Source organism: Sapajus apella, unplaced genomic scaffold (genome assembly GCF_009761245.1).
Source record: "Sapajus apella isolate SASKATOON/1434 unplaced genomic scaffold, GSC_monkey_1.0 scaffold34, whole genome shotgun sequence".
Classification (NCBI taxonomy): domain Eukaryota; kingdom Metazoa; phylum Chordata; class Mammalia; order Primates; family Cebidae; genus Sapajus; species Sapajus apella.
In genome coordinates, this window is record NW_022436974.1 from 16,615,621 (window position 1) to 16,641,285 (window position 25,665).

At 36.3% G+C, this 25,665-nt stretch overlaps 1 protein-coding gene across 18 annotated transcripts in view; it reads left to right on the top strand.

The window, feature by feature from the left end:
* The window catches only part of DLG2 (discs large MAGUK scaffold protein 2), a 2,183,817-nt gene that overhangs the window by 893,364 nt on the left and 1,264,788 nt on the right, over window positions 1–25,665 (top strand). For 2 of the 18 annotated variants that reach the window (XM_032295969.1, XM_032295971.1), the window contains exon 1: window positions 19,424–20,043. The exons of 15 other annotated variants lie outside the window; for them this stretch is intronic. In XM_032295969.1, coding sequence (XP_032151860.1) covers window positions 19,942–20,043 — 102 coding nt within the window. In that variant the 5' untranslated portion in view covers window positions 19,424–19,941. Of the gene's footprint in view, window positions 1–19,390; window positions 20,044–25,665 lie in introns of those variants that run through there. One more of the 18 variants, XM_032295974.1, reaches the window with a different exon arrangement.

The window sequence follows — 25,665 nt, forward strand, 5'->3', positions numbered from 1 at the left end:
GGAGGGTGTTTTATGAAGGTGATTTGTCCAGTTTTTTGTTTTTTTAAATTCTTTTAATTTTAGGATCTGGAGAGAAGAAAGCTTTGTAGTTTAAAAAAACATCCTCATGCTTGCTTCCTTTCCTATAAATGCAGATGGGCTTTACAGTTTCCCATCAGACTTATTTATTTGTCCTTCTCCTCAATTTGTTTTGCATTTGTATCCAGCTGTGGGAGAAAGCTTTCTGAGAAACTCCATGTACCTTTTCTATTAGTAGAAAATAAGAATGTCCAAACATTACCTCAGGTGGAAACTTGACTTTGCTCCTGCATTTTTCATTTTACCTTAGCATTTCAATTTTAAAATAGATATAAATATGTTTAGTATTTTTATAGAAAAGTACTGCCTATTCCTTTTGAAGACACAGAACTGTAAATTCTCTAATTAGTACAGCCAAAACTGAAGAGTTCTTCCTGAAAAGCTATATTCACACAGGAGGAGTTTGCATTTTTTTTTCAGTTAAATTTTGAGATTTTCTTTCATGTTGAAATTTGCCACAGCATGATACATAAGAAAGAACATTCAAGATGTTACAAGGCCTTTATTTTACAGCTCCAGCTGTACTTCAAATGCATTGTTCAAGAGTTAAAAGCTTTGTCCAATCTTGGCTATTTCTGTATAGAAATTACATATTGTTGGATATATAGAGAATGTGATTCATTTTCTCATAATTCAATATATTTAGTAGCTAGCTCATTGAATATCCCTGGCCTATGTCTTGCTGTTGTTCAGGGCTCTTCTGTATGTACAATGACAAAAGGATAAAATCTAAACTTTTTAGGCTGGATAAAATCTACCTAACCAACCTCTAGTTTCTTTGCTTCCCAGAAAGAACCTTGTGATTCAACCAAATGAAACTTCTCCTTCCTTAAGTAAATTAGACTTTCTTGGCACATGCCATTCTCGACTTGAAACTCATCCACACTTATCCATATAGCAAATTCCTTCTCCTTCGCAAGTGTGACCCCAATGTATACATTAACTGTTAACTCTTTTCTCACATTGTCATGTAAGTTGCCTGTTTATATGACTATTTGTCTTCTCTAATGTGTAAGTTGTTTACAGAGAGAGAACATATTTTATTCATCCTTGAATCCTTAGCATCTAGTTTAATATTTGAAGTGTCATAAAACTCAATGAATGTTAAATGGATGGATGGGTTGATTGCCAAATCAGAATATAAGTAAATACGAATAATTAATTGCAAAAAAATTATTCTCACTAAAGATGGCTGGTATACTAAATGGCCTCTTAAAGATCCTTCAGAGCTATAAATCAATAGAAAACTTCTTGATTTTAAGTATCTTTAAAAGTTGTAACTGTGTTAATAGATGAGAATTTTCTTTCCTGGGAGTTTTCAGGAATAAGAGAAGCTATTCACTCACTTTACACCGATGTCAATGTACTGGTTTTGATATTGCTCTATAGTTATATAAAATATAACTAATAGGAGAAACTGGGTGAATGGTACAGTAAACATGGTACTTCTCTATACTGTGTTTACAACTTCCTATGAATTTATAATTATTTCAAAGTAAAAAGTTTAGAAAGTGAATTAATTTTGTGAATTCTTTAAGAGCTCACTACTAGGGTCCCTATGATATCTATCAGTAAATATTTTCTTTAAAAGAAAAAAATTCCATATGAAATTAGAAGTGGGTTCTTTTTTTCTAATTCTGTGAAGAAAGTCAATGGTGGCTTGATAGGGATAGCACTGAATCTATAAATTACTTTAAGCAGTATGACCATTTTCACAATATTGATTCTTTGTATCCATGAGCAGGGAATATTTTTCCATTTGTTTGTGCAGTGGTTTGTAGTTCTCTTTGAAGAGGTCCTTCACATCCCTTGTAAGTTGTATCCGTAGGTATTTTATTCTCTTTGTAGCAATTGTGAATGGGAGTTTACTCATGATTTGGCTCTCTGTCTATTATTGGTGTAAAGAAATGCTTGCGATTTCTGCACATTGATTTTGTATCCTGAGACTTTGCTGAACTTGCTTATCAGCTTAAGGAGATTTTGGGCTGAGACAATGAGGTTTTCTAAATATACAATCATGTCATCTGCAAACAGATAATTTGACTTCCTCTCTTCCTGTTTGAATACGTTTTGTTTCTTTCTCTTACCTGATTGCCCTGGCCAGAGCTTCTAATACTATGTTGAATAGGAGTGGTGAGAGAGGGCATCCTTGTCTTGTGCAGGTTTTCAAAGGGAACGCTTCTAGCTTTTGTCCATTCACTATGATATTGGCTGTGGGTTTGTCATAAATAGCTCTTATTATTTTGAGATATGTTTCATCAATACCTAGTTTATTGAGAGATTTTAGCAAGAAGAGGTGTTAAATTCTATCGAAAGTTTTTTTGCATCTATTGAGATAATCATGTGACTTTTGTCATTGGCTTTGTTTATGTGGTGGGTTACAATTATTGATTTGCATATGTTGAAACAGCCTTGCATCCCAGGATGAAGCCGACTTGATCATGGTGGATAAGCTTTGTGATGTACTGCTGGATTCAGTTTGCCTGTATTTTATTGAGCATTTTCACATCGATGTTCATCAGGGATGTTGGCCTGATATTTCATTTTTTTGTTGTGTCTCTGCGAGGTTTTAGTATCAGTATGATGCTGGCTTCATAAAATGAGTTAGGGAAGAGGTTCCCTTTTTTTATTTTTTGGAATAGTTTCAGAAGGAATGGTATCAGCTCCTCTTTGTACTTCTGGTAGAATTTGGCTGTGAATCCTTTTGGTCCTGGGGTTTTTTGGTTGGTAGGCTATTAATTACTGCCTCAATTTCATAACTTGTTATTGGTCTATTTAGGGATTTGACTTCTTCCTGGTTTAGTCTTGGGAGGGTGTATGTGTCCAGGAATTTATCCATTTCCTCTAGATTTTGTAGTTTATTTAGGTAGAGATGTTTATAGTATTCTCTGATGGTAGTTTGTATTTCTGCGGGATCAGTGGTCATATACCCTTTCTCATTTTTTAATGTGTCTATTTGATTCTTCTCTCTTTTCTTCTTTATTAGTCTAGCTAGCAGCATATTTTGTTAATCTAAAAAAAAAAAGGTCCTGAGTTCATTGATTTTTTTGTAGGATTTTCATGTCTCTATCTCCTTCAGTTCTGCTCTGATCTCAGTTATATCTTGTCTTCTACTAGCTTTTGAATTTGTTTGCGCTTGCTTCTCTAGTTCTTTTAATTGTGATGTTAGGATGTCGATTTTTTATCTTTCCCACTTTCTCTTGTGGGCATTTAGTGCTGTAAATTTCCCTCTAAACACTGCATTATCTGTGTCCCAGAGATTCTGGCTTGTTGTATATTTGTTCTCATTGGTTTCAAAGAATTTATTTATTTCTGCCTTAATTTCATTATTTACCCAGTAGTCATTTAGGAGCAGGTTTTTTAGTTTCCATGTAGTTGTGTGGTTTTGAGTGAGTGTCTTAATCTTGAGTTCTAATGTGATTGCACTGTGGTCTGAGAGACTGTTTGCTCTGATTTCATTTTTTGTTTGTTTTTCATTTGCTGAGGAGTGTTTTATTTCTAATTATGTGGTCAATTTTAGAATAAGTGAATGTGTTGTTAAAAAGAATGGGTATTCTGTTGATTTGGGGTGGAGAGTTTTGTAGATGTCTATTCAGTCCACTTGGTCCAGACATGAGTTCAAGTCCAGAATATCCTTGTTCATTTTCTGTCTCATTGATCTGTCTAATTTTGACAGTGTAGTGTTAAAGTCTCCCACTATTATTGTATGGGTGTCTAAATCTCTTTGTATGTCTGTAAGAACTAGCTTTATGAATCTGGATGCTCCTGTATTGCCCTTATTTGTCTTTTTTGAATCTGGATGCTCCTGTAATACCCTTATTTGTCTTTTTTGATCTTTGTTGGTTTAAAGTCTGTTTTATGACATACTAGGATTGCAACCCCTGATTTTATTTTGCTTTCCATTTGCTTGGTAAATATTCCTCCACTAATTTAAATTTCATATGGAATAAAACTACTTTAAATTTCATATTGAACCAAAAAAGAGACACATAACCAAGACAATCCTAAGCAAAAAGAACAAAGCTGGAGATATCATGTCACCTGACTTCAAACTATACCAAAAGCCCATGGTAACTAAAACAGCATGGTACTGTCATATATGTATACAATGGTACAGAACAGAGGCCGCAGAAATAATTCCACTTCTACAACCATCTGATCTTTTACAAACCTGATAAAAACAAGCAATGGGAAAAGGATTCCCTATTTAATATATGGTGTTGGGAACTGGCTAGCCATATGCAGAAAACTGAAACTGAACCCCTTCCTTATACTTTATACAAAAAATTAACTTGAGATGGAATAAAGACTGAAACATAAGACCTGAAACCACAAAAGCCCTAGAGGAAAACCTAGGCAATACAATTCAGTACATGGGCATGGGCAAAGACTTTATGACTAAAGCACCAAAAGCAGTGGCAACAAAAGCCAAAATTGACAAATGGGATGTAATTTAACTAAACAGCTGTGCACAGCCAAAGAAACTACCATCAGAGTGAACAGGCAACATACAGAATGGGAGAATATTTTTGCAATCTATCCATCTGACAAAAGAGTAATATCCAGAATCTACAAGGAACTTAAACAAATTTACAAGAAATAAAAACAAACCCATCAAAAAGTGGGTGAAGGCTATGAATAGATACTTCTGACATGAAGATATTAATGTGGCCAACAAATGTATAAAAAAACAGCTCATCATCACTGGTCATTAGAGAAATGCAAATCAAAGCCACATTGAGGTACCATCTTACACTAGTTAGAATGGCATTCATTAAAAATTCAGGAAACAACAGATGCTGGAGAGAATGTGGAAAAATAGGAATGCTTTTACACTGTTGGTAGGAGTGTAAATTAGCTCAACCATTTGGAATACAGTGTGGCAATTCCTTAAGGATCTAGAACCAGAAATACCATTTGAACCAGCAATGCCATTACTAGGTATATACCCAAAGGGTTATAAATCATTCTACTATAAAGACACATGCACAGATATGTTTATTGCAGCAGTATTCACAATAGCAAAGACTTGAAACCAACCCAAATGCCCATCAATGATAGACTGGACAAAGAAAATGTGGCACATATACACCATGGAATACTATGCAGCCATAAAAAAGGATGAGCTCATGTCTTTTGCAGAGATGTGGATGAAACTGGAAACCATCATTCTCAGCACACTAACATAGGAACCAAAAACCAAACACTTCATGTTCTCACTCATAAGTGGGAGTTGATGAACAATGAGAACACATGGACACAGGGAGGGGGACACCACACACCAGAGCCTCTGGGATCAGGTGGTGAGCTAGGAGAGCGATAGCATTAGAAGAAATATCTTATGTAAATGATGTGTTGATGGGTAAAGTAAACCACCATGGTACATGTATACCTATGCAACAAACCTGCATGTTCTGCACGTGTATCCCAATACTTAAAGTTTTATAATAAAAGAAAAGAAGTAGAAGCAACATTTTAAAAAAAGTTTTAAAAAAGAAAGGATACAGACTTAATTACAGAAAATAAGAAAAACAAAAGAAAAAAATACAACAGCTTTATTTATAGTAGGTAAAATCTGGAAATAAGAAGCCAGTATGAAAAGTCTGCATTTTATATGATTCCAATTATATGGGATTCTGGAAATGGTAAAACGATGGACACAGTAAAAAGCTCAGTGAGTTGCCAGGGGTTGAAGAAGGCAAAAGAATGAATGGGCAAAATAAAGAGGATTTTTAGGTCAGTGAAACTACTCTATATGATACTAGAATGGTTGATACCTATAAGGATGCGTTTATCCAAATCCATAGAATGTACAACACGTACAGGGATCCCTAAGGTAAACTATGCACTTTGGGTGATTATGATGTCTCAATAAAGATTCATCTGTTATAGCAAATGTAATATTTTGTTGAGGATGCTGATAATAGAGAATGCTATGCATTTGTTGGGACGGGTATGTGGATATCTTTGTACCTTTCTCTCAGTTTTGTTGCTGAAACTAAAATTGCTCTAAAAAATTGTGTCTTTTGAAAAAAACCTGTAAGTTTTCGGCTGAGTAATCCATTATTAATCTAATGGGGATGCCCTTATATTTGACTTGACACTTTTCTCTTGCTGTTTTTGAAATTCTTCCTTTGTCTTTGACCTTTTGACAATTAGGCTTTAATGTGCCTTAGAGAGATATTGGCTTTAATATATTTGGATCTGAATATCTATAAGTCTTCCAAGACTTGAGAAGTTATCAGCTATTATTTTATTGAATTTAATTTCTGCACCTCTTCTCATTTGTTCTAGAATGCTAAGAATGTAAGAATTTGCTTAATGGTGCCTCGTAAGTTATATAGGCTTTCTTCATTTTTTTTTTCTTGTCTGCCTGTGATTATTTCAAAAGGCCTGTCTTCAAATTGAGAAATTCTTCCTTCTGCTTTGTCTAGTCTTTTGTTGTTGATGCTCTCCATTGTATTTTTTATTTCATTAAATTCTTCGGTTACAGGATTCCTGTTTGGTTCTTTTTATGATATCTATCTCTTAGTTGAGATTCTCATTCAAATCATAAAATGTTTTCCTGATTTGTTGAATTGTCTATTTTGTATTCTCTTGTATCTCACTGAGCTTCTTAAGATAATTATTTTGAATTCTTTTTCTGGCACTTTATTTCATATACTTCCTTATGAGTAGAGTCTGTTACCAAAGAATTATTGTGTTCTTTTAGAGGGATCATGTTTCCTTGCTTTTTGTTGATTGATGTGTCCCCACATTACTTTATGTGGATCTAGTGGAACAGTAACCTCTTCCAATTTATGGAGTGGGTTTCATAGGGGAAGATAGTCATTTAAATGGATCTTGGGGTGTTGGGTCATTAGGTGCATTGGCTTTGGTTCTAGGTGGATACAGTAGTCCTTATTTTCTTTTGGTCTTTAGTTTCTTCAGCTGTAACTCACACTAGTGATGTCTGTGAGTATCTCAGTGATCTAGGCTGAGAGAGTTTATGGTAGTGGTAGTGGTGTGGGTTTACCAGAGGTGGGCTCATTAGGTTGTTTCTTAGATCAAGGGTACGTGTATACACACAGTATGTTGGTGAACTCGGGGTCTGTCTCAGTGGGGTTGGGATCATGGGGCTATTACTCTCACTAAGGGCACAGGTACATAGTTGTCTGGCTAGACTGGGGCACATCTGCCGGGGTAGTCCATGGGGATGTTTCTCAGGCCCCTGATTGTAGACATGTGGGTTTTGGGAAGGCCAGGGGCATGGCCATAGTGGGGTGGAAGACACCATGAGGCTATTTCTCAGGACCCAGGCATGGCCTCATAGCCATTTTGTTAAGCTGGGGATGTGTCAACTGTTCAGTTGCTCAAGAACCTCTCCTACTCTGGGAGGGGGTGAAACAGATTGGCTGGCTCAGGGTGTTTGCCCTCAGTAAGACTTCCAGACTGTTCATCTTTCTGGAAGTAGAGGTGGCAGGGGTTGGTTTCCCTGCTGTGCAAGATGACAGTCACAGTTGATTTTGGGCTCAGGTTCTACCCAGCTGGAGTTGTGATGTTCAGCCACTAGTGTGGGATTGGGGGAATGAAGATGGAGCCCCAGTGTTTGAGAGGTGCAGTAGCTATTGGCCTCCAGAAGAGGATGCACTCCAGAAGTAGCTTTGGTCTCTGCATAGCACTGTATGGCTGCAACTTGGCCCACAGGAGCTGGGTAGGGCTTAGGGCATCTACACCTTGTGCTCCTAGTTTGAAGCAATACAGCTGTATGAATTTCCAGCAGCTCTCCCAGCTGGGCTCAGGTCTTGCAAGAACTGTGGAGTTCTTCTGTAGTAAAGACTGTAGGTATATGCAGTGGCAATGCAGCCTGGTGTGATTCTTCTGCTTACCTTTATGTTCCCTCAGGAGAATGTCCCTTTTGTCCCTGGGCTGATCTGCTTTGCATGAAGGAGATGGGGCTGCAGAGGCTGGGTGCCTCTACGCTGCCCCCATGGGCTTCCAATTAACATGTGCCTTTCCATTCCCTTACTGCACTGTAGCCATCTCCCTTTAGCACTCCAGTAAAATCTTAACTGTTTTGCTATTACCTTGGTCCTGTCTTGAAACCTTCTTTCTTTTATCTAGCAGATGTCATGGAAACCAATAACAGTGATAACCTCTTAATTTCTGAAAGTTAGGGTAAGTACAAAGTAGACCCACTCACTGTGAGGCTGAGAATCTGGTTAGAACCCCCTGAGACATTAGACTCTAGGGCCTAGCTTGGGCCTGGGTGCAAGGACTACTTCATCACATCCTGTAAAAAGACCTCCCAGGAGGCTGTGCTAAATTAAACTTTGGGATCACAGAGTAGTTATGGCACATAAATAAAATATTATTCAAATAAGTATCAATGCCCATAGAAGTGAGTAAGTTTTGTATACTGCTATATTGGTTTGATACTGCTTTGTGTGAAATGGCTACATACTTCACCTAGTTTGTCTTCCTTTGACCTCCTGTCAGATGTGAGAAAAAAATTGAAATTTTGATCAACAGTCAAAGGAGTCACACATTCCTTAGCCAGGTAGTTTTATTATTCAATCATATACTCACTGCCTCATCAATATTTCTCAATTTTAAACTCTAAAACTTTAGGCTGTCCTCACTAGCAGCTTTTCATTTTTAATGATATATCTTTTCCTAGTGTTACAAAATATTTTTAAAAACTCAGGTAAAGTGCTCTTAAGAGTGAACAAAGTAGTTGTCTGAGTGATCTTGGCAAACATGAAAGAAACATCTTCTAGTTCTGGAAAACTGAGCTTTATGTGGACTTCTATCTTCTAACAAAGCAGAGAATCATCAGTTTATATAATAATACCTGTGTAGGAAAAAATTGTTTGGGAGTTACTTTGATTTGAAAAAACAAACAAACTACCGTTAGTGTTTGTTTAAGTTAGTACTTTACCTAGAAAATTAATATAATTCTTTAGTCTTGAGTTTTAAACCACCTAAGATATTTAATCTACATTATTGACTTTACATATAATAAAATGCATCTATTTAAAATATACAATTTGATGAAAATTTGATCTGTTTTGTTAGATATGTACATCTGAGAAACCACTGCCAAAGTAGAGTTACAGATAATTACCATCACCCAGGATTCCTCATGCCTCTTTTCAGCCCTTCCCTCTCTCTACCTCTAGGCCTAGGAAGCAGTGGATCTACTTTCTATCACTATATATTGATTTTTATTTTATATATTTTTGTGTAAAGGATTTACACAACGTGCACACTTTTGTGCTTGTCTTTCAATTGGAACAAGAATTCTGAGGTTTTACATACAGATATTGTTTTGTTTATACATTCACTTGTTAACGTATCTATTGGTTATTTCCGATTTGGGGATATCATGAGAAAAGCTGCTAGTCTGTGTAGACATATGTTTTTATATGTTTGAATACCTAGAAATGGAATGACTGTGTTGTATAGCACACTTATGTTTAAATTTTTAAGAAATGATGAACTGTTTTCTGAAGTGGTCACATCATTTCACATTTCCACCAGTAGTGCATGGGAGTTTCAGTTCCTCCACATCCTCATCAACACTTGGAGTTGTTAAATTTCCAAGTTTTAGCCATTCCATTTGGTGTATAGTGATATCTCATTGTGGTTTAATTTTCATTTCCCTGCTGATAAATAATATTGGCCTTGTTCTTGATCGCTTCATCTACTAACATTTTAATATCTCAAAAATTATAATTTTATAAAATCATATGGGAAATGTCTCTCTATTGAGAAACAAATGAATGAAACAGAATACCTAGTATATTGAAATCAAGAGGGTGGCTAATTGTAAGAACCATACATATTGTTGTTGTGATGTCCTTAGTTTTTTTTTTTTTTTTTTTTTCTCTTTGCAATATTTATCTCACCACCTTGCTGCCTCTCTGGCATCAACTAAGGCCAAATCTAGATGCTATATACACTATTGAAAAATGATGTGTCATGTTATCATTAAGCAGAATCAATAGAGTAGCTACTAAGAAAAGTAGGTTCCTGGTATTTTTTAAAAAGAAAAAAAAAAAAAAGAATAGAGTTCTTCAAAGCCTGATTCTAGGTAATTTTTTCTTCTCATGCTTGTCTCTCACGTTGGTTGATATCATCTATTTCTAAGCCTTTAACAAAACCTATTAACAGACACTTCATAAGTTTATATTTCTATCCCAGGTTACACTGAACTCTAGAGGCATGTATCCAAGCTAGAGTTACAAAAAGCACTGTAGTTTGCAGGATTGTTTGGCATTCAAAAATCACCATAATAATCACTAAAAAGAATCTCAGGCATAGAAAAACCATGTGACAAAATCTAATGTCTATTCCTGATTAAAAACAAAATAAACAAACAACAGAAAAACAACTCTTAGCAAAGTACAAATAGAGGGGAATTTCTTCACCCTGATGAGGAACATATGTGAAAATCCTGTCGCTAACATCATACTTAATGGTGAAAAGCTGCATATTTTCCCCTTAAGATCAGAAACAAGACAGGGATATCAACTTTCACTAATTTCATGCAACATTGTTCTGGATATTTTAGCCAGCCCAATCGCTAAAGAAAAAGAAGCAAAGGAAGATGTAAAACCAATTTTTGTTTACGGATGACATGTCATGATCTGACAAAATCTATTTAAAAAGCTACCAGACTAATATGTGAGTTTAGCAGAGTTGCAGAATAAAAGGATAATTAATTAAACATTTGTATTTTTACATACTGACAACAGTTAGAAATTAAAATCAATAAAAGAATTCCATTTAGAATAGTATGAAATATGAAATACCTAGGAATAAATCTGATGAAATGTGTGAAAAAAATAAGTACATTGGAAATTATAGAATATTGCTGAGTAAAATGAAAGAAGATGTAAAAAAGTAGAGAGACACTTTGCTAGTGGGTTGGAAGAATCAGTATCATTAAGACGTTCATTCTTTCTAAGATAATCTAGAGATTCAACACAATTCAACACAATCAAAATTCCAGTTGAAATTTTTGTAGGTATAGAATTAAAAAGTTAATTCTAAAATTTGTATGAAATTTTAAAGTACCTAGGAGAGTAAAAACAGCTCTGCAAAAAGGAGAACAAAGTTGAAGGTCAAAATTATCTTGATTCAAGAATTATTATAAAGCTGCAGTATCCAAATCATAGTATTTGTAGAAAGATGGAAAAATGGATTAATAGAATACAGAATCCAAAATTAAACCATACATATAAGGACAAGTTAATTTTTACAAAGACATACAATTAAATGGGAAAAGGATTGTTTCAACAAATAATACTGGAACAATTAAATATATAGTTGCAAAAAAAATGAAATTGGATCCATACCTCATGCCATACAAAAAATCTAAGTGAAAAATGATCATAGGTTAAAATGTAAAATTACAAAGCCTCTAGAAGAAATAAGAGAAGAATATCCTTGTGACCCTGGGTTAAACACAGTTTTCTTAGATATGAAATTAAAGGTATGAGCCATAAAGGAAAAAAATAATAAATTACATTCATCAATACTAAAAACTTCTGGTATTCCAAAGACACTGTTAAGAATGAAAAGACAAACCACAGACTGGGAAAAACTATATGCAACATGTATCTAATATAGGTTTGGATGTAGACTTATATAAAAACTCTTAAAACTTAATTAGAAACAAACAACTCAAGTTTAAAGATAAGTAAAAGATTTGAATAATTTACCAAAAATAACCAAAAAAAAAATACTACATGAAAAGATGTTCACCACGATGAGTCATTAAGGAAATGCAGATTAAAACTACAATGAGGTGCTATTATATATCTATTAGAATGGCTACAATTAAAATAACTGACAATACTTGATGATGGTAAAGATGTGAAGGATCTAGAATTCTTATACACTGCTTATGGGAATTTGAGATGAGACAAGAACTTTGAAAAGCCAGTTTAACAGTTTCTTAAAATATAAACACGTATTCATCATGTTATTAAGCAACTCCACTGCAAAAGAAAAGGAAATATATAAGTCTATACAGAGACTTATGCACAGATATTTATAGCAGCTATATAACTTCAACATGGAAGCAACCCAAATGTCCTCAACAAATATAAACACATCATATAGTATATCTTTACAATACAATATTACTCGGCAATAAGAAAAGAAGTAAACTATTGGCAAGTGCAACTGCCTAGATAAACCTCAAAATAGATATGTTGAATAGAAAAATGCAGACCCAAAACACATATTGTATGATTTTATTTGTATCAATCTCTTGAAAATGCAAATATATCTTTAGTGACAGAAAGCAGATGAGTGAATGCGTTGAGATGGGGAATTGGGAAAGAGTGGGAGGGGTGAGGTTTACAGAGGGGCGCGTGGAAATGTTTGAAGGTGATAGCTGTGTTTATTATCTTGATTATGTTAGTGGTTTCCCAGATGTATATATATGTTGAGAATTACCACATTTATACTTCAGATATTTACAGTTTATTGTGTGTCACTTATATGCCAATAAAGCTGCTTTAAAATGTTTCTTGTGTAGTTTCCTAAGGCTTTTAGAATAAGAGCAAATGTTTTAAATACAATCTGTATAGTCTCTCCTCTGCTTTCTTCTTCAACCTCTGCTCACTTGATGTTTCCCTTGTTTTCTATATTCTGTTTATCTCAGTCCTTCCCATGTTCCTTGTTTGCTGGTACCACATATTTTTTGTATATTCTATTCCCTCTATTTGAGATGCTTTTCCCTCCTCTATTTGTCTGGTTAGTATCCACTTATTTTCTTTAATCTCAACTCAGTAATCACTGTCCCCATTATGCCTTCTCTATCTCCATTTTTAGATTAGATCCCCCTACATGTGCTTTTATAGAGCCAGGTGGCTCTCCTCAAAGCACTTATCCCAGTCTGCCTTCTCCATTGCTATGTAATCTCCATGAGACCAGTAATGCATTGGTCTGTACTTAACCACTGCATCCCAAACTTGGCCTAGTATCTAGCACATAGTAGGTACTTGAAAATATGTTTTTGAGTCTGGGTGCGGTGGCTCACGCCTATAATCCCAGCTCTTTGGGAGGCTAAGGCGGGCAGAATACAAAGTCAGGAGATCGAGACCAACCTGGTCAACATGGTGAAACCCTACCTCTACTAAAAATAAAAATAAAAAAATTTTAGCTGGGCATGGTATCATGTGCTTGTAACCCCAGCTATCGGGCAGCTGAGCCAAGAGAATCGCTTGAACCAGGGACTGGGAGATTGGAGTTAGCCGGGATTGTGCCACTGCACTCCGGCCTGGTAGCAGAGCGAGACTCCATCTTAAAAAAAAAAAAAAAGTATCTAATCGGTAACCAAAAGGGGGGATATAAAGTTAATGTGCTAATATCATCAATGAAACAAAATTATTCCATGATCAGATGCAACTAAAGCAAATACAATGCACATCTTCCAATCATTACATTTAAGATTGATTGTCCTTATATTAAAGGAAGAAAGCACCAGCATTCTTGTAGTAGGACTAACTTACACACTGTACCAAAAGGTAGTTTTCTTATAATAATCTTATTTTAACCAAACTGAACATAATAATCTAGGGAGGACTTTTAACCATTATGCTTGCAGATCATTAAGAGAAGAAGTGTTAATGGTATCATTATCTTAAATCTGTGGTATATAGCTGGAGATCGTACAAGAAATCTGATGTCTTTACAGTTTTAGGGGATGAATTGTTTCGTTCCTGTAATCATGTAATCATTCAACTTAGTGTATGATTAGCTGAGGAACCTTTCTTGTGACATAATAGAGTGGTGTTCTTGGGGGTTTGTAAAACACCTCATTTAGTTCATGCAGCTAGAAGAGTCATCTATTGTTCAGATGAAAAGGAGCTGATAAGGAAAGTCTATTTGTAGTAGAGAAGCACACAGTGGCAAAATAAAGCCATTTAAAATGAGCCATGTTCTTGTCAGACCTCCCATGAATTGCTGCTTTCAAAGTTGAACTCTGATTTAGTATATTTTTTGACCATGATTAATTTGCCTTTGTTTCACAGATGGGCAAGCACAATATAAAAACAGAATTAGTGATTTCACAGAAATTTTGCTGTGCTTGGTTGACATTTGTTTTAAATAAAGTTTCTTGGCTAGCTTTGGTGTGTAGTGAATGAATAAAATAATGAGTGAGTGAACAAATGAGTAGTATTAAGCATTCATTAATTAATGTGCCAAGCACTTTGATAGGTACTTTTACACGTGGCATTTTAGTTAATTCTCATAGGAATCCTGTGATGTAGGTATTATTATTCAACAACCTCCTTCTGTTTTTTAGCGGTTGAGAAAATTAACTTTCAGATGAAGTAACTCAGAATTGCATAGCAAGTGTCCAAACTAGGACTGGAACATAGACCCAAATTTTATTATTCCAACATTGACGTCAAATTTGGTGAGCATTAAGGCCTAAGAAGGGATCTTGTTTTATTTGAATTTTACCACTAAGAAAATTCTCACAGGTGGTGTAGAGGGTGGTACTTTGGAGTTGCTTTTTCAAAATGGCAACAGGTTGAAAGTGACTGTCATGAGAAGTCTCAAAGGCAAAATTTTGAGGGGGCAATAATTATTTCAGAAAATACTTGCTGCTAAAATAAAATGTCAAAAGTGATTCGGAACGAATAGGCTGGCATTTCTTCAATAAAGACTATACTCCTTCCAACTAGGAGAGGTGGCAGGGAGAGGAGCTGGGTCAGTACTCAAAGATCTTCACAATATTTCACCTAGGGTCTAAGTGGAAGCAGTGGAAAGCCTGGCTGAGATCACTTATTTACTGGTTCTTTATTCATCTATTTATTGACTAATCAACTAAATAAGAAAACTATTTCAAGTGAAGTTCATTCAGACATGCTAAGTATGACTCTACAAAGGCCAACCAGTCACTTCATATGACTAGCTCAAAGGAATCTATACTTAGGGGCAGATGAGTGGACATAGAGGACTTAGAAATTAAGTGAACACAAAGGGTTAACAATTATGGGGGAACGTGATGGATATTAGAGTCCATTTATATGGGGCCTGACAAAGTATCATTGCAGTTGTGTGTTCTTCAGTAAGAGGAATTTGGAAGATCTGAGAAAGGGTCTGAGACAGTAGAAATTGTGAAGAAAGGTTAAAGACTTTGTATTGTTCAGTATAAAGAGATTATACATATTGGGTGAATCTAATAGGTTTATTCTTTTATGTTAACTTGCACTTAAAAAAATCAGAAAAGTGACACAAAGCCCTTCTAATTTACTGAGTGCCTAATACAAACCAGATAAAGATGACAGGCATTTTGCAATACTTATCTCATTTAAGCCTTATAGCAATGATATAGAATTATCACCATTTTCTAGAACAATAAATGGTAGCTTAGATTAGCTAACTAGATTGGTCGGGCATTCATTGGACTTTGAGTACACTTATTAGTTCTTACTTATAAGAACTTACTGTTAGAAAGTTTCTGTTACTCTTATTTCAGAGTAACCTTGTCAACTGGTTTGTAAACTCATTGATGGCAGAAAGACATTCACATGCCTCTCTGCCTTACATATTTCAGGAAACTCAATGATAAAAATACAGTATTTCACTTGCGTGAAGATATCTCTACTAAAGATTAAATGAACATAAGTGGATTTCAATTTACAGGGGAGAAGAGAAGGAAAGGGATTTAAAGGTTGAAATCACACAGCTAATAATGACAAAACCTTATGTAGTCTGACTGTCTCCAAAGTTCATGTGTTACCTAAAGACTATGCTTTCTTAATAGGGGTCATAGGGAAGAACTCCCTCGAAGAGTTACTAAATAGCAAACAGTATCACAGAGAATAGATGAAAAATTGGGATGTGTTAGCTTTAAGTAATAGCTGGGATGGTCTGCTTGTTAGGAGCTTAGATCTTCAATCAGATGGCTTGACTTCAAATTTCGATTCTATCACTCAGATAAGCCGTAGTCTCTTATTTTACTGTTACCAATGTTTTCTCTTTCCTCCCTCTGAAAGAATAATCTACTGTACCTATTTCATCTTAATAAAAAGGGGAATTGAGATTCAGAGAGGCTGGGTAGCTTGCTTAAAGTCACACAGAGAGTAGGAAGTAGCAGCATGGCTCCTAGCAGCCAATCTGCTCTTTTCCCTTGCAACGTGAACAATGTCTTTTTAAAAATTGCTATGAAAAGGATCAGCAAAGAAAAAAGATGAATAACTAGCTAATGCCTCTCACTGTGTCCCAGTTTCTGATTAAGTAAAACAATAATAAATAAATGATTAAAATTAAACCCTGGTTACATTTATTGATAATCCTGTTTTTTGTAATTATGAGTCCATTTTGAGGAAAGTTGTCATTAGGAGAAATTCTTAATAGTGTATTGTTGTAATGCATCATTTTATACAAGTGATAATTATTAGGAGGAACTGTAAATGTTATCAATCATTGAAATGTCTAATTAAGGGCAGTTATTTTTACTATAAAAATGAATGTGTCATCTCCTTACATTTCCTAGTAATATCTCCTAAAAATATTGCAGTACACCCCCATGCAGTACACTCTCAAATTAGTGCTTTTCAAACCAATAATGAAATGTGTTTATGTCTTAAGGTAACAGTGATTCATTTATTTTAACCATAGTGGTTACTGGCTCTAACTATGGAATGCATTGTCATGGAAACCACTTTCCTCCTCATCCTCCCTTCAATTTAGCCCAGAGTTATTATTTGGAGACAAGAATTAAAGGAAAGTATTTTATCTAATAGAAATAAACAGATAACAGATATATATACACACACATACATACAGAGAAATGAACTCTCATTGATTAAAGTTAAATATGAAAAATAAAGAAAATGAAATATACATTTTGTTTTATATTTTGTCATTTGGCTTTATCAATGTAAAGTAGCACAAACTGTAAAATGGGGAATAACTTGAAGATAGCAGCCTTAATGATGCCCTAGAATAGGAGGTCAGCCTTAGCTTGAGTAATTCATTAGGGAAAGACTGTGTTAGATATTATTGGAACATCACAATATAGAGCATACAGTACTTTTGGGGTGTTTGAAATCCAAATTATAGGCTAATGAATAAGGGAAATATTGTACAGCTTTTTTAGAATCTATTCTCTTTTGGAAAAACCAACCATAATTATAGATGCTCTGTAGGTGGAAGTGCTCACACAGTCACACATTTTATGTTAACATAAAGGAATAAAATGGTAAGGGATATACTTAATCTATAAACGTGACTTTAAATTTCCACAGAAGGCCCAGACCAGAGTTTTGCTCCTAAAATGTGACCCAGTATGTTTAAGAACATATAGATTAGATCTCCTGCATCCCAGCAGGCTCCAGCTATTCATTAGATTGAATCCGTACTGATTCCTAATGGAGAAATCTACTAGGCAAGGATTCCTGCACTTAGTGTAAGAATCCCAAAACCTTAGGCATGGCTGCCCTCTACAGTTAGAACCAGGTATAACGCAACTCTAAGGGTCTTTCCATGATGATTTTTGCTCATACTTTGTTTCATACAGATTTGTCTTCAGAGAAGTCTTATTTCATAAGAGGAACTTGCATTCTTCTCACAAGAGGGCCGATTTAGATATAGATTTATTGACATTCTAGTGGCTGATAGGATGAAATGTAGGGTTGGGCTTCATAATCCGTATTTATAATAAACATCCTGCAGAACCATGACATAATCAGGTTCATTTTACATTAACTTGGGAGATGAGAGGAAAGTGTTTTGGATATGGGAAAGGGAAACAAAGTTTATAAGGTACTGTCTTTGGCTTAATGGTTTGCAAGTTGATTTGTTCTTTTTTTCTTACCAACACATTTAAGCTTTCTAAGGAGGAAGCACGTCATGATACTGAGGCTCTCATTAGTTTAGAATATAAGTGGTGTGGCATTCTGATAGAACTACATCAGGAGGATGTGGCTCTGGCAGTTTGCCATGGATATTTTGGACTATGTTGTTGCTGTATTTCAGGTGAGATCTCCGAGCTCTCTGAGTTTAGTACCCATTAGAGTGTTTTGGAATTATCACATTCATGTGAATATGACAGTCCTGATTCTTCCCAAATAAATCTGAAGACGTTAGCACATGTTTCTGGAGAAGTGTGTTATGTATCTCATGATGTTGTTTTTTAAACTCTCCTCCTCTACTTTTCTTTTAACATAAACCTGATAGCTTATTGATTATATGACTTGAGCAAGTGATATAACATTAAGATGCTCAGTTTCTTCCCCTAGGAAAAAATGTGTCCAATAATTTCTACCTCTCAAGCTGAGAAATGAAATAAACTATATAAGTTAAAAGCAACTACCACATGCTGGGGCTTACCACAGGAATGTGTTGTTCACTCTATCCGTCTAGTCTTCCTGACAACTCTGTAGGTTAGGGGTTAATACCATTAGTTACAGATAAGCAAACCGGGGTTTGGATAATATAAGTGACTTACACAAAGCCACTTCTAGCACCAGAGCCAGAATCTGATTCCAAACTCTGATGTTTTGCTCTCTTTCCACCAACCATCTGTGAGGCATAGCGCCAGGCACCCAGGTGGCACCCAAAGAGTTCTAGTTTTACCCACTTCCTACCCCCACACCCATCTTATCACATTTGTTTTTGTCTTCAATAAGCAGTTTTGCAGCTGTGCCAGCCAGCCACATGCTGATTTTTTTTTTTTTTTTGGTCTTTTTGCAATTTTGACAGCCTCAGTTAAAAACAAAAAAACAAAACAAACAAATAATAAAGCATTCATCAGTCGTGTCATTCATACTTCCGGAACAATATAAATACCAATTCTGAGATTTCCTGGAGCCTCAAAGACATCAAGGTGGGGAAGGGGCAGACTCTTCTTTTTTGAGTTTGACAAATGTTATATCAAATAAAACCTTGGTTCTGAGGCCGCTTCCCTACCCAGGGAGTGAGTAGGTTCAGTAGGTTTGCTGACCCAGAATTAGAGGCTTAGGGCACCAGCGAAATCATTTTGAGCCCGTTTTCTACCCTAGATTCCTTTGCTGGCCCTCCGCCCTGGGCAGGCTGTTGTCCCCGGGCTGGGAGGATGCTCCCTGCAGGGCTGCGCGAGGGCCTCCCCTTCCTGGGAACTCGGCCTCGTACGTCTTCTACCCTCAGGCAGCTGTAGCGGTGGGGGCCAAATGTGGTCTCGGGGTCACGTCAGCGTGGGGAGGTCCCGCGCTTCTACGCTGGGGACTCCTTGGTGGCACCAAGAGCACCCAAAGGCAGGGCCAGGCTGGCGAGCATCGCGCTTCCTCCCTACCTCAGCCCCTCCCTCCCACCCCACTTGCCCAGCCAGCGCTCCCCACAGTGACTCTGGATTGCAGCAAGCCACTGGCTTTTTACCAAATCGGGAGCTGCAGTATGTTTTTTTCCCCCCTTCTTCTTCTTCTTCAGAGGGAATAATTTCAGCCCCCTTCAGCTCGCATGACAATCTTGTGTGACTGGGGAGAGTAGGCGGGCACATCCTTTTACATGCTAATACTGCCCCACCTCCTTTGAACCCTCCCCTAAGTGCCTCGCTTCCTTTTATTTTTTATGGTTTATTTTTATTTTATTTTATTTTATTTTTATTTTACCTCCCCCAAATTCACCATAGGGGGAAAAATCCTTTCTTGGTTCTGTCCCTCCCCCCACACGCCTCGTTCCCCAGGGAAGGGAGACCCCGAGACGCTCGGTACTTGCCCGCGGCGTTGCTTCCACCGGGGCTCCGGGATGGCCACGGCGGGCGCGGGGGGCAGCGATCGAAGCGGCAGCTCGGTCTAGGCTGTCGCTCCATGTGCCCGGCGAGCACCGCGTTCGGGTCCCCCAGCGAGCTGCCACTGCCGCAGCCCGGAAGGAATGTCCCCTGTTGTTAAGGACCCTGACTGTTTTACACCAATGATTTGCCACTGCAAAGTTGCTTGCACCAACAACACTTTATCGTTGATGTTTGGATGCAAGGTAGGACGAGGTTCATGTCTCTTTGATGCATGTTGCCTCCCTCGGGGGAGAGAACAATTCCTTTTGTTGCTTGTTTATGTCTCTGCCTGCTGGGAGAGTGACGGAAGCTGCTGCGACTGCTCTGCCCTCTCTGGGAGCCAGCTGGGTTTGGGGGCCAAGAGATCGCACTGATTTTCCGGTGTCCGATGTTGGGCTGATAACTCAGTGGTGATGGGACCCTGGGCTCTAACATGCAGTGGTTGTAAGAGCAGATGCGGCTGGGAAATGGGGCACCTTGGGTGGCTCTCTGCTTGGGATCTCCTTATGTATTTAGCTACTGACTGGGCTCCCAACTGCTGATTTGGGAGCTCCTGAACTCATCTCAGGTTACTATCACCTAAAGCCCCAACCCACTGGGCCAACCAGCAGGACTAAGTGGGGTGGTCGATGAACTCCAGATGAAATTGAACACATCAGTTTGCTATTTGACATTTTTTAAGATAAAGAGCTTATTTTTATTTTAGACAGAAAATCTGGAGCTAGGCTCAGGTTGTCCCCAGTTGTGTTGTGTGCTTTCCACTTGGATACAATCCGCTTGAAATCAACAAACAAATTTTATCAAGAGGTGGCGCAGCTACTCAGTGAAGTTTGTAGTGAATAACTCTTCTACCCCAGATTTTTGTAAAGGTGATTGGTGTTCCCAAAGAAATGAGGTTTGAAGGTTTTTAAAACAGGTTATCATTCATTGTTCCTTTTCTGAAATATATTAATGGTGCTTCTTTCTTGGACCTGATGATGTACTCCCTGAAAAAGATGCGTAGAACTTGATGTCTGCACAGTTTTAGCCCGTTAATGGTCTGAGTACATGTCCTGTTACTGTAAGGTACAAGTCTTTGCTTCTTTTTGCTGTGAAAAGCTGGTGGATTTGTCTAGCTTATTTAGGTAAAACACTTCATGTGGCTACTATGGTGACTCTATAAGGAGAGAGAAAAAAAAAAGAGAGGGAGAGAGCTTGTTTCATCTGAAATAACTAAAATTTGACTTTTCTAGAGTGAATAAATATCACATTATACCTATTTTTTTCTTAAAGATAACACCAGAGATTGGATTGGACAGCTGGTAAGCACCTTGGGCAGTAAAGTTAATGAAACACACACATTGAACTTCATATATAGTGCTCAGAGGAGGTGTAGGCTTAACAGAAAATTGGGAGTCAGGATTTTAAGTCTTGTATTGGTTATATCTAGAGAATCTGTCTTCTCTGGGCCTCAGATTTTCTTCTGTAAAATTAGGGTTGTGGATGAGATTATCTCTGAGGCACCCACCAGCTCTAACAATCTCTGATTTTGTCTTTCATGAAGTTGTTGAATGATAATGTTATTGCCAGAGATTTTTTTTCTACTCAATATGATAGGTTATACTTTAGGGTTAGTTAAAAAAAATATATTGCCCATACTAAAGAGTAGCTGGTTGTTCCTTTTGAAACCCCAAAGAGTTCTTAGAATTGTTGAAGGTTTGTGTGAACAGCACCAATAATGGAGGAGTTAGATCCTCTCCCATACGACCTGCCACCCCTACCTCATGCTCTTTTTCTCCCTCCTAATTGCGTTTACAGTAGCATCTTTACAGTGGATACTGTTTAAAATCCATTCCCATGAACTTACAAGAATTGCTTTGCTGTGCTAAATGATTATTAACAAAGGTGAATGATTTGTCAAGGGAAATTAAACACAAGCTAATAATCAAATAAGAGAAGCTATTTGTGTAGAGAATGTTGTTGAATATTGAATATGCATTCAACCCTTCAAGTTCATTTACAAAGAAGTTTCTTTTATACTGTTATGTTTTCCCCTGATTTTCAAACCATATTGGAGGGAATTGAAATAATTACAAGCGCATGCATTTTTTAAGGCTAAGGAAAAACATTAGTTTAACTTCCTTTATGTTCTCTTCTTTTTGGTGTTTTGGTTTAACAAATTCACATTATGAGAGAGATTCATGCAGTAGAGTGAAACAGCTACATCATGTGTATTGGCATACATTGTTTCTTGGAAAAATAAATTAATATTATATGAAAATAAAATAACACCTGTAGAGAGTCTAACCTATCCTATTTTGCGAAGTATTTCAGTAAGATAATTCTCAAAGCCCTTTATAATAGGATCAATTATCTTATTGTAACCATACTTAACAGATGGTTAAATATATACATATACATATATATATATATATATATATGGATTCCATTTTATAATCTGAAATATGGAAACAATATTAGAACTTTCTACCGTAGCCTTCCTCCTAGTGAAGTTCTTCAACACTATCTGACAGATGACAATAGAATATAATATGAAAAATTTACCTCACAGGCAGGCTTAGGTTTCAAAGCTAAATTTTATGTTTACTATTGATATGATTTGTGTAAGTCTCAGTTTCCTTATATGTAAAGTGGCCACGGTAATAACTACTGCAGTATATATTACTATGTCTTTGTGAGAAATAACATTTAAATGAGATCCATGCAGTACTTACTATGTTTACATTCATCAAATGTTTGTTGCTTTTTTATGGCCTTGATTATTTTTACAGCTCCACTGAGGAGGAGTTTGTTACTTATAGGATAAACTGCTCCCACTGTTATTAAGATAGTTCTTTTAATAAATTTTTCATCCTTATTATGAAATCAGTCATTACTTTTGCCAGTTATTTTTCTCTTCTCTATGCTGTTTATGTGAAATATAGAAACCATTTGTATATTGACATGACATTCATAAAATGAAGTACATTTCTGAAACTTAATGAACAAATCATACTATTATTCCATTTGATCATTTGACCAGCAAATATTCATTGAGCACACAAGAAACGCTACTCACTGGAGACGTGGCAATAAAAAGCTCTTGTCCCCTTTGGTCTCAAAGTTAAGTGATATGGCAGATGATTACATTTCTTCCAACATTTGTTTAAAGAAAAAATATGAAATAATGATTTTAGTTGCATCTTTTAGGAATAAAATGGGATTTAAAAAATTATTGAACAAATCATGGAGACACAGGTTTCAGAAAGGATCCTCCAAAATCCTGCAGTCATTTCAAGATTACCTAATACATGTGAAAATAAGATTATTAGGATGTATATTTATTCCCTTTTCTGAAATATATTTACATGGCAGTCTAAAAACATTTTCATGTGTAGGCCAGACTGTCAGTTTCAAAATAACTGTTTGCTCCAATTATCTCAGAATGACTTGAAGGATGCTGAGTAATTTGAGCTTTTAAGCTAGAAACTCAAAAGTTATTTTCTTTTGTTACTTAGCCATCTTCAGGGTCCTCCCTATTGCATCCTGAGAGCTATTCAGTTTAGTTAACTGACTATATGACTTATGAATGTAACGTGCAGTGTTTTTCTGTGCTAGACACTGTGATGGGCATTAGAGATACAAATGTAAGTACAACACCAGTTCATCCTTCCAGGAATTAATTCCAAGCCTATTGAGGAAGTAATTCTGCTTCCTTTCTTAAAATACAGATCACCTACAATCCCACCTAACCTTAAGTTCTCATGACAGAAACCAAAATACGCTTGTTCCAAAAAAAGTGTTTCTATTATATCAGTTTCCCCTCTTTTTTTCCCCCGTCCATATGCCATTATCACACCTACAAGGCGATTTATGGGAATGGACTTTTCATGGGAAAGGAGGAATTTTAAAATGTTGTGTTTCTTTCTCATGGTAGTTTCTATGTCATTATCAGAAAATAGGCATCAACTTTAACTTAAACTGTTTTCTCCATCCACAAAGATCAAAGCATTGAATTTAATTTCAAGGCCCACCATATGTAATATTTATCTTTCCTTTATCTCGTCTGCAGCTGCATTGCAAAGGTCCACAGTCCATGTTTGTATGTGTCTCCCTTCTTTTATTCCTCTCTTTTCCCCCCAATATTTCTAAGACAAAAAAGGAAAACACAAACATAAAAGGTAGAATATTTGTTATTTGTCCTAATATTCTAAAAATACTTCATAAACTACAATATTATTGACAATTAGTCCATTTATTTATTTATTTATTTATTTAGACAGAGTTTCGCTCTTGTTGTCCAGGCTGGAGTGTAATGGTGCAATCTTGGCTCACTGCAACCCTGTCTCCCAGGTTCAAGCGATTCTCCAGCCTCAGCCTCCTGAGTAGCTGGGATTACAGGCATCCACCAACACACCCAGCTAATTTTTTGTATTTTAAGTAGAAACAGCGTTTCTCCATGTTGGTCAGGCAGGTCTTGAACTGCCGACTTTAGGTGATCCGCCCACGTTGGCCTCCCAAAATGCTGGGATTACATGTGTAAGCCATCATGCCCAGCCTACTCTTTTAATAAAAAGGAAGATTTTTGAAATATGGCTCATGTTTTAAAAAAATGGGCAAGGGACTTGGATAGACACTTCTTCAAAGGAGATATTAAAATGGCTAATGAGTACACAGAAAGGTGCTCAACATCATTAAGCATCAGGAAAATAAGAATCAAAACCACAGTGAGATATCATCTCATACTATTAGAATGGTTATTATCAAAAAGACAAGAGATAACTGGTGTTGTCAAGATTATAGAGAAAAGGGAGCCTGTGTACATTGTTGGTGACAATGTATGTTACTGTGATCATTATGGAAAACAGTGTGAAGGTTTCTAAATGTATTACAAATAGAACTGCCATATAATCTGGCAATCCTACTTTGGATTTATAACCAAAGGAAATGAAATTAGCATCTCAGAGAGATATCCGCATTCTCATCTTCACTACAATACTATTTCTAATAATTCACAATGCCCAAGATATGAAAACAACCTAAGTGTTCATTGACAGATGAAGAAACTGTGGCATGTACCTATCTTTATAGAGAGAGAGACATTTATATGTGTTCTATAAATGGATTATTATCCAACCTTTAAAAAGAAAGATAATCTGCCACTTGCAACAACGTGGATAACCCTGGAGGGCATTAAACTAAATGAAATAAACGGAAGGTAGAAAGAGAAACACGGCATGACCTCACTTATATGTGGAATCTTGAAAAAAGTAGAATGCATACAAAAAAGTAGAGTGATGGTTATGGGAGACGGAGAGGAAATCGGAAGATGGGGCTTGCCACAAACAAAGTTGCAGTTATATGGAATGAATAAACCTAGAGATCTAAGGCACAGTGTCAGAACTGTAGCTAATAGGGTATTGTATACTGGAAATTTGCTAAGAGTAGATTTTAGGTGTTCTTACACACACATACATACACAGAGTGTAAGAGAGATCATGGGTATGTTAATTGATTTGACTATAATAACCATTTCACTATATAAAAAACATTATTTTTTATATTTCAAACATTTACAATTTTAAAAGAAACATGGCTAAAACTTGAGCACATCTCTCTTTCTCATGATAGCCATTTGTTAATATAACAGCTCAACTGAACCACTGTGAAGCCCCTAGGTCACATAAGGTATATTTAATATTGTTTTTATATATTAGGATAGGGGAAAGTTTTTGAAAACATTATCGATCCCTGAAACTTGTTTTTTTCTAGTGAATATTTGGACATTTTTGTAACTGTCCTACCCCTCAAAGGAAAGGAGTCATCTTCTAGAAAGCAGCCTCCCT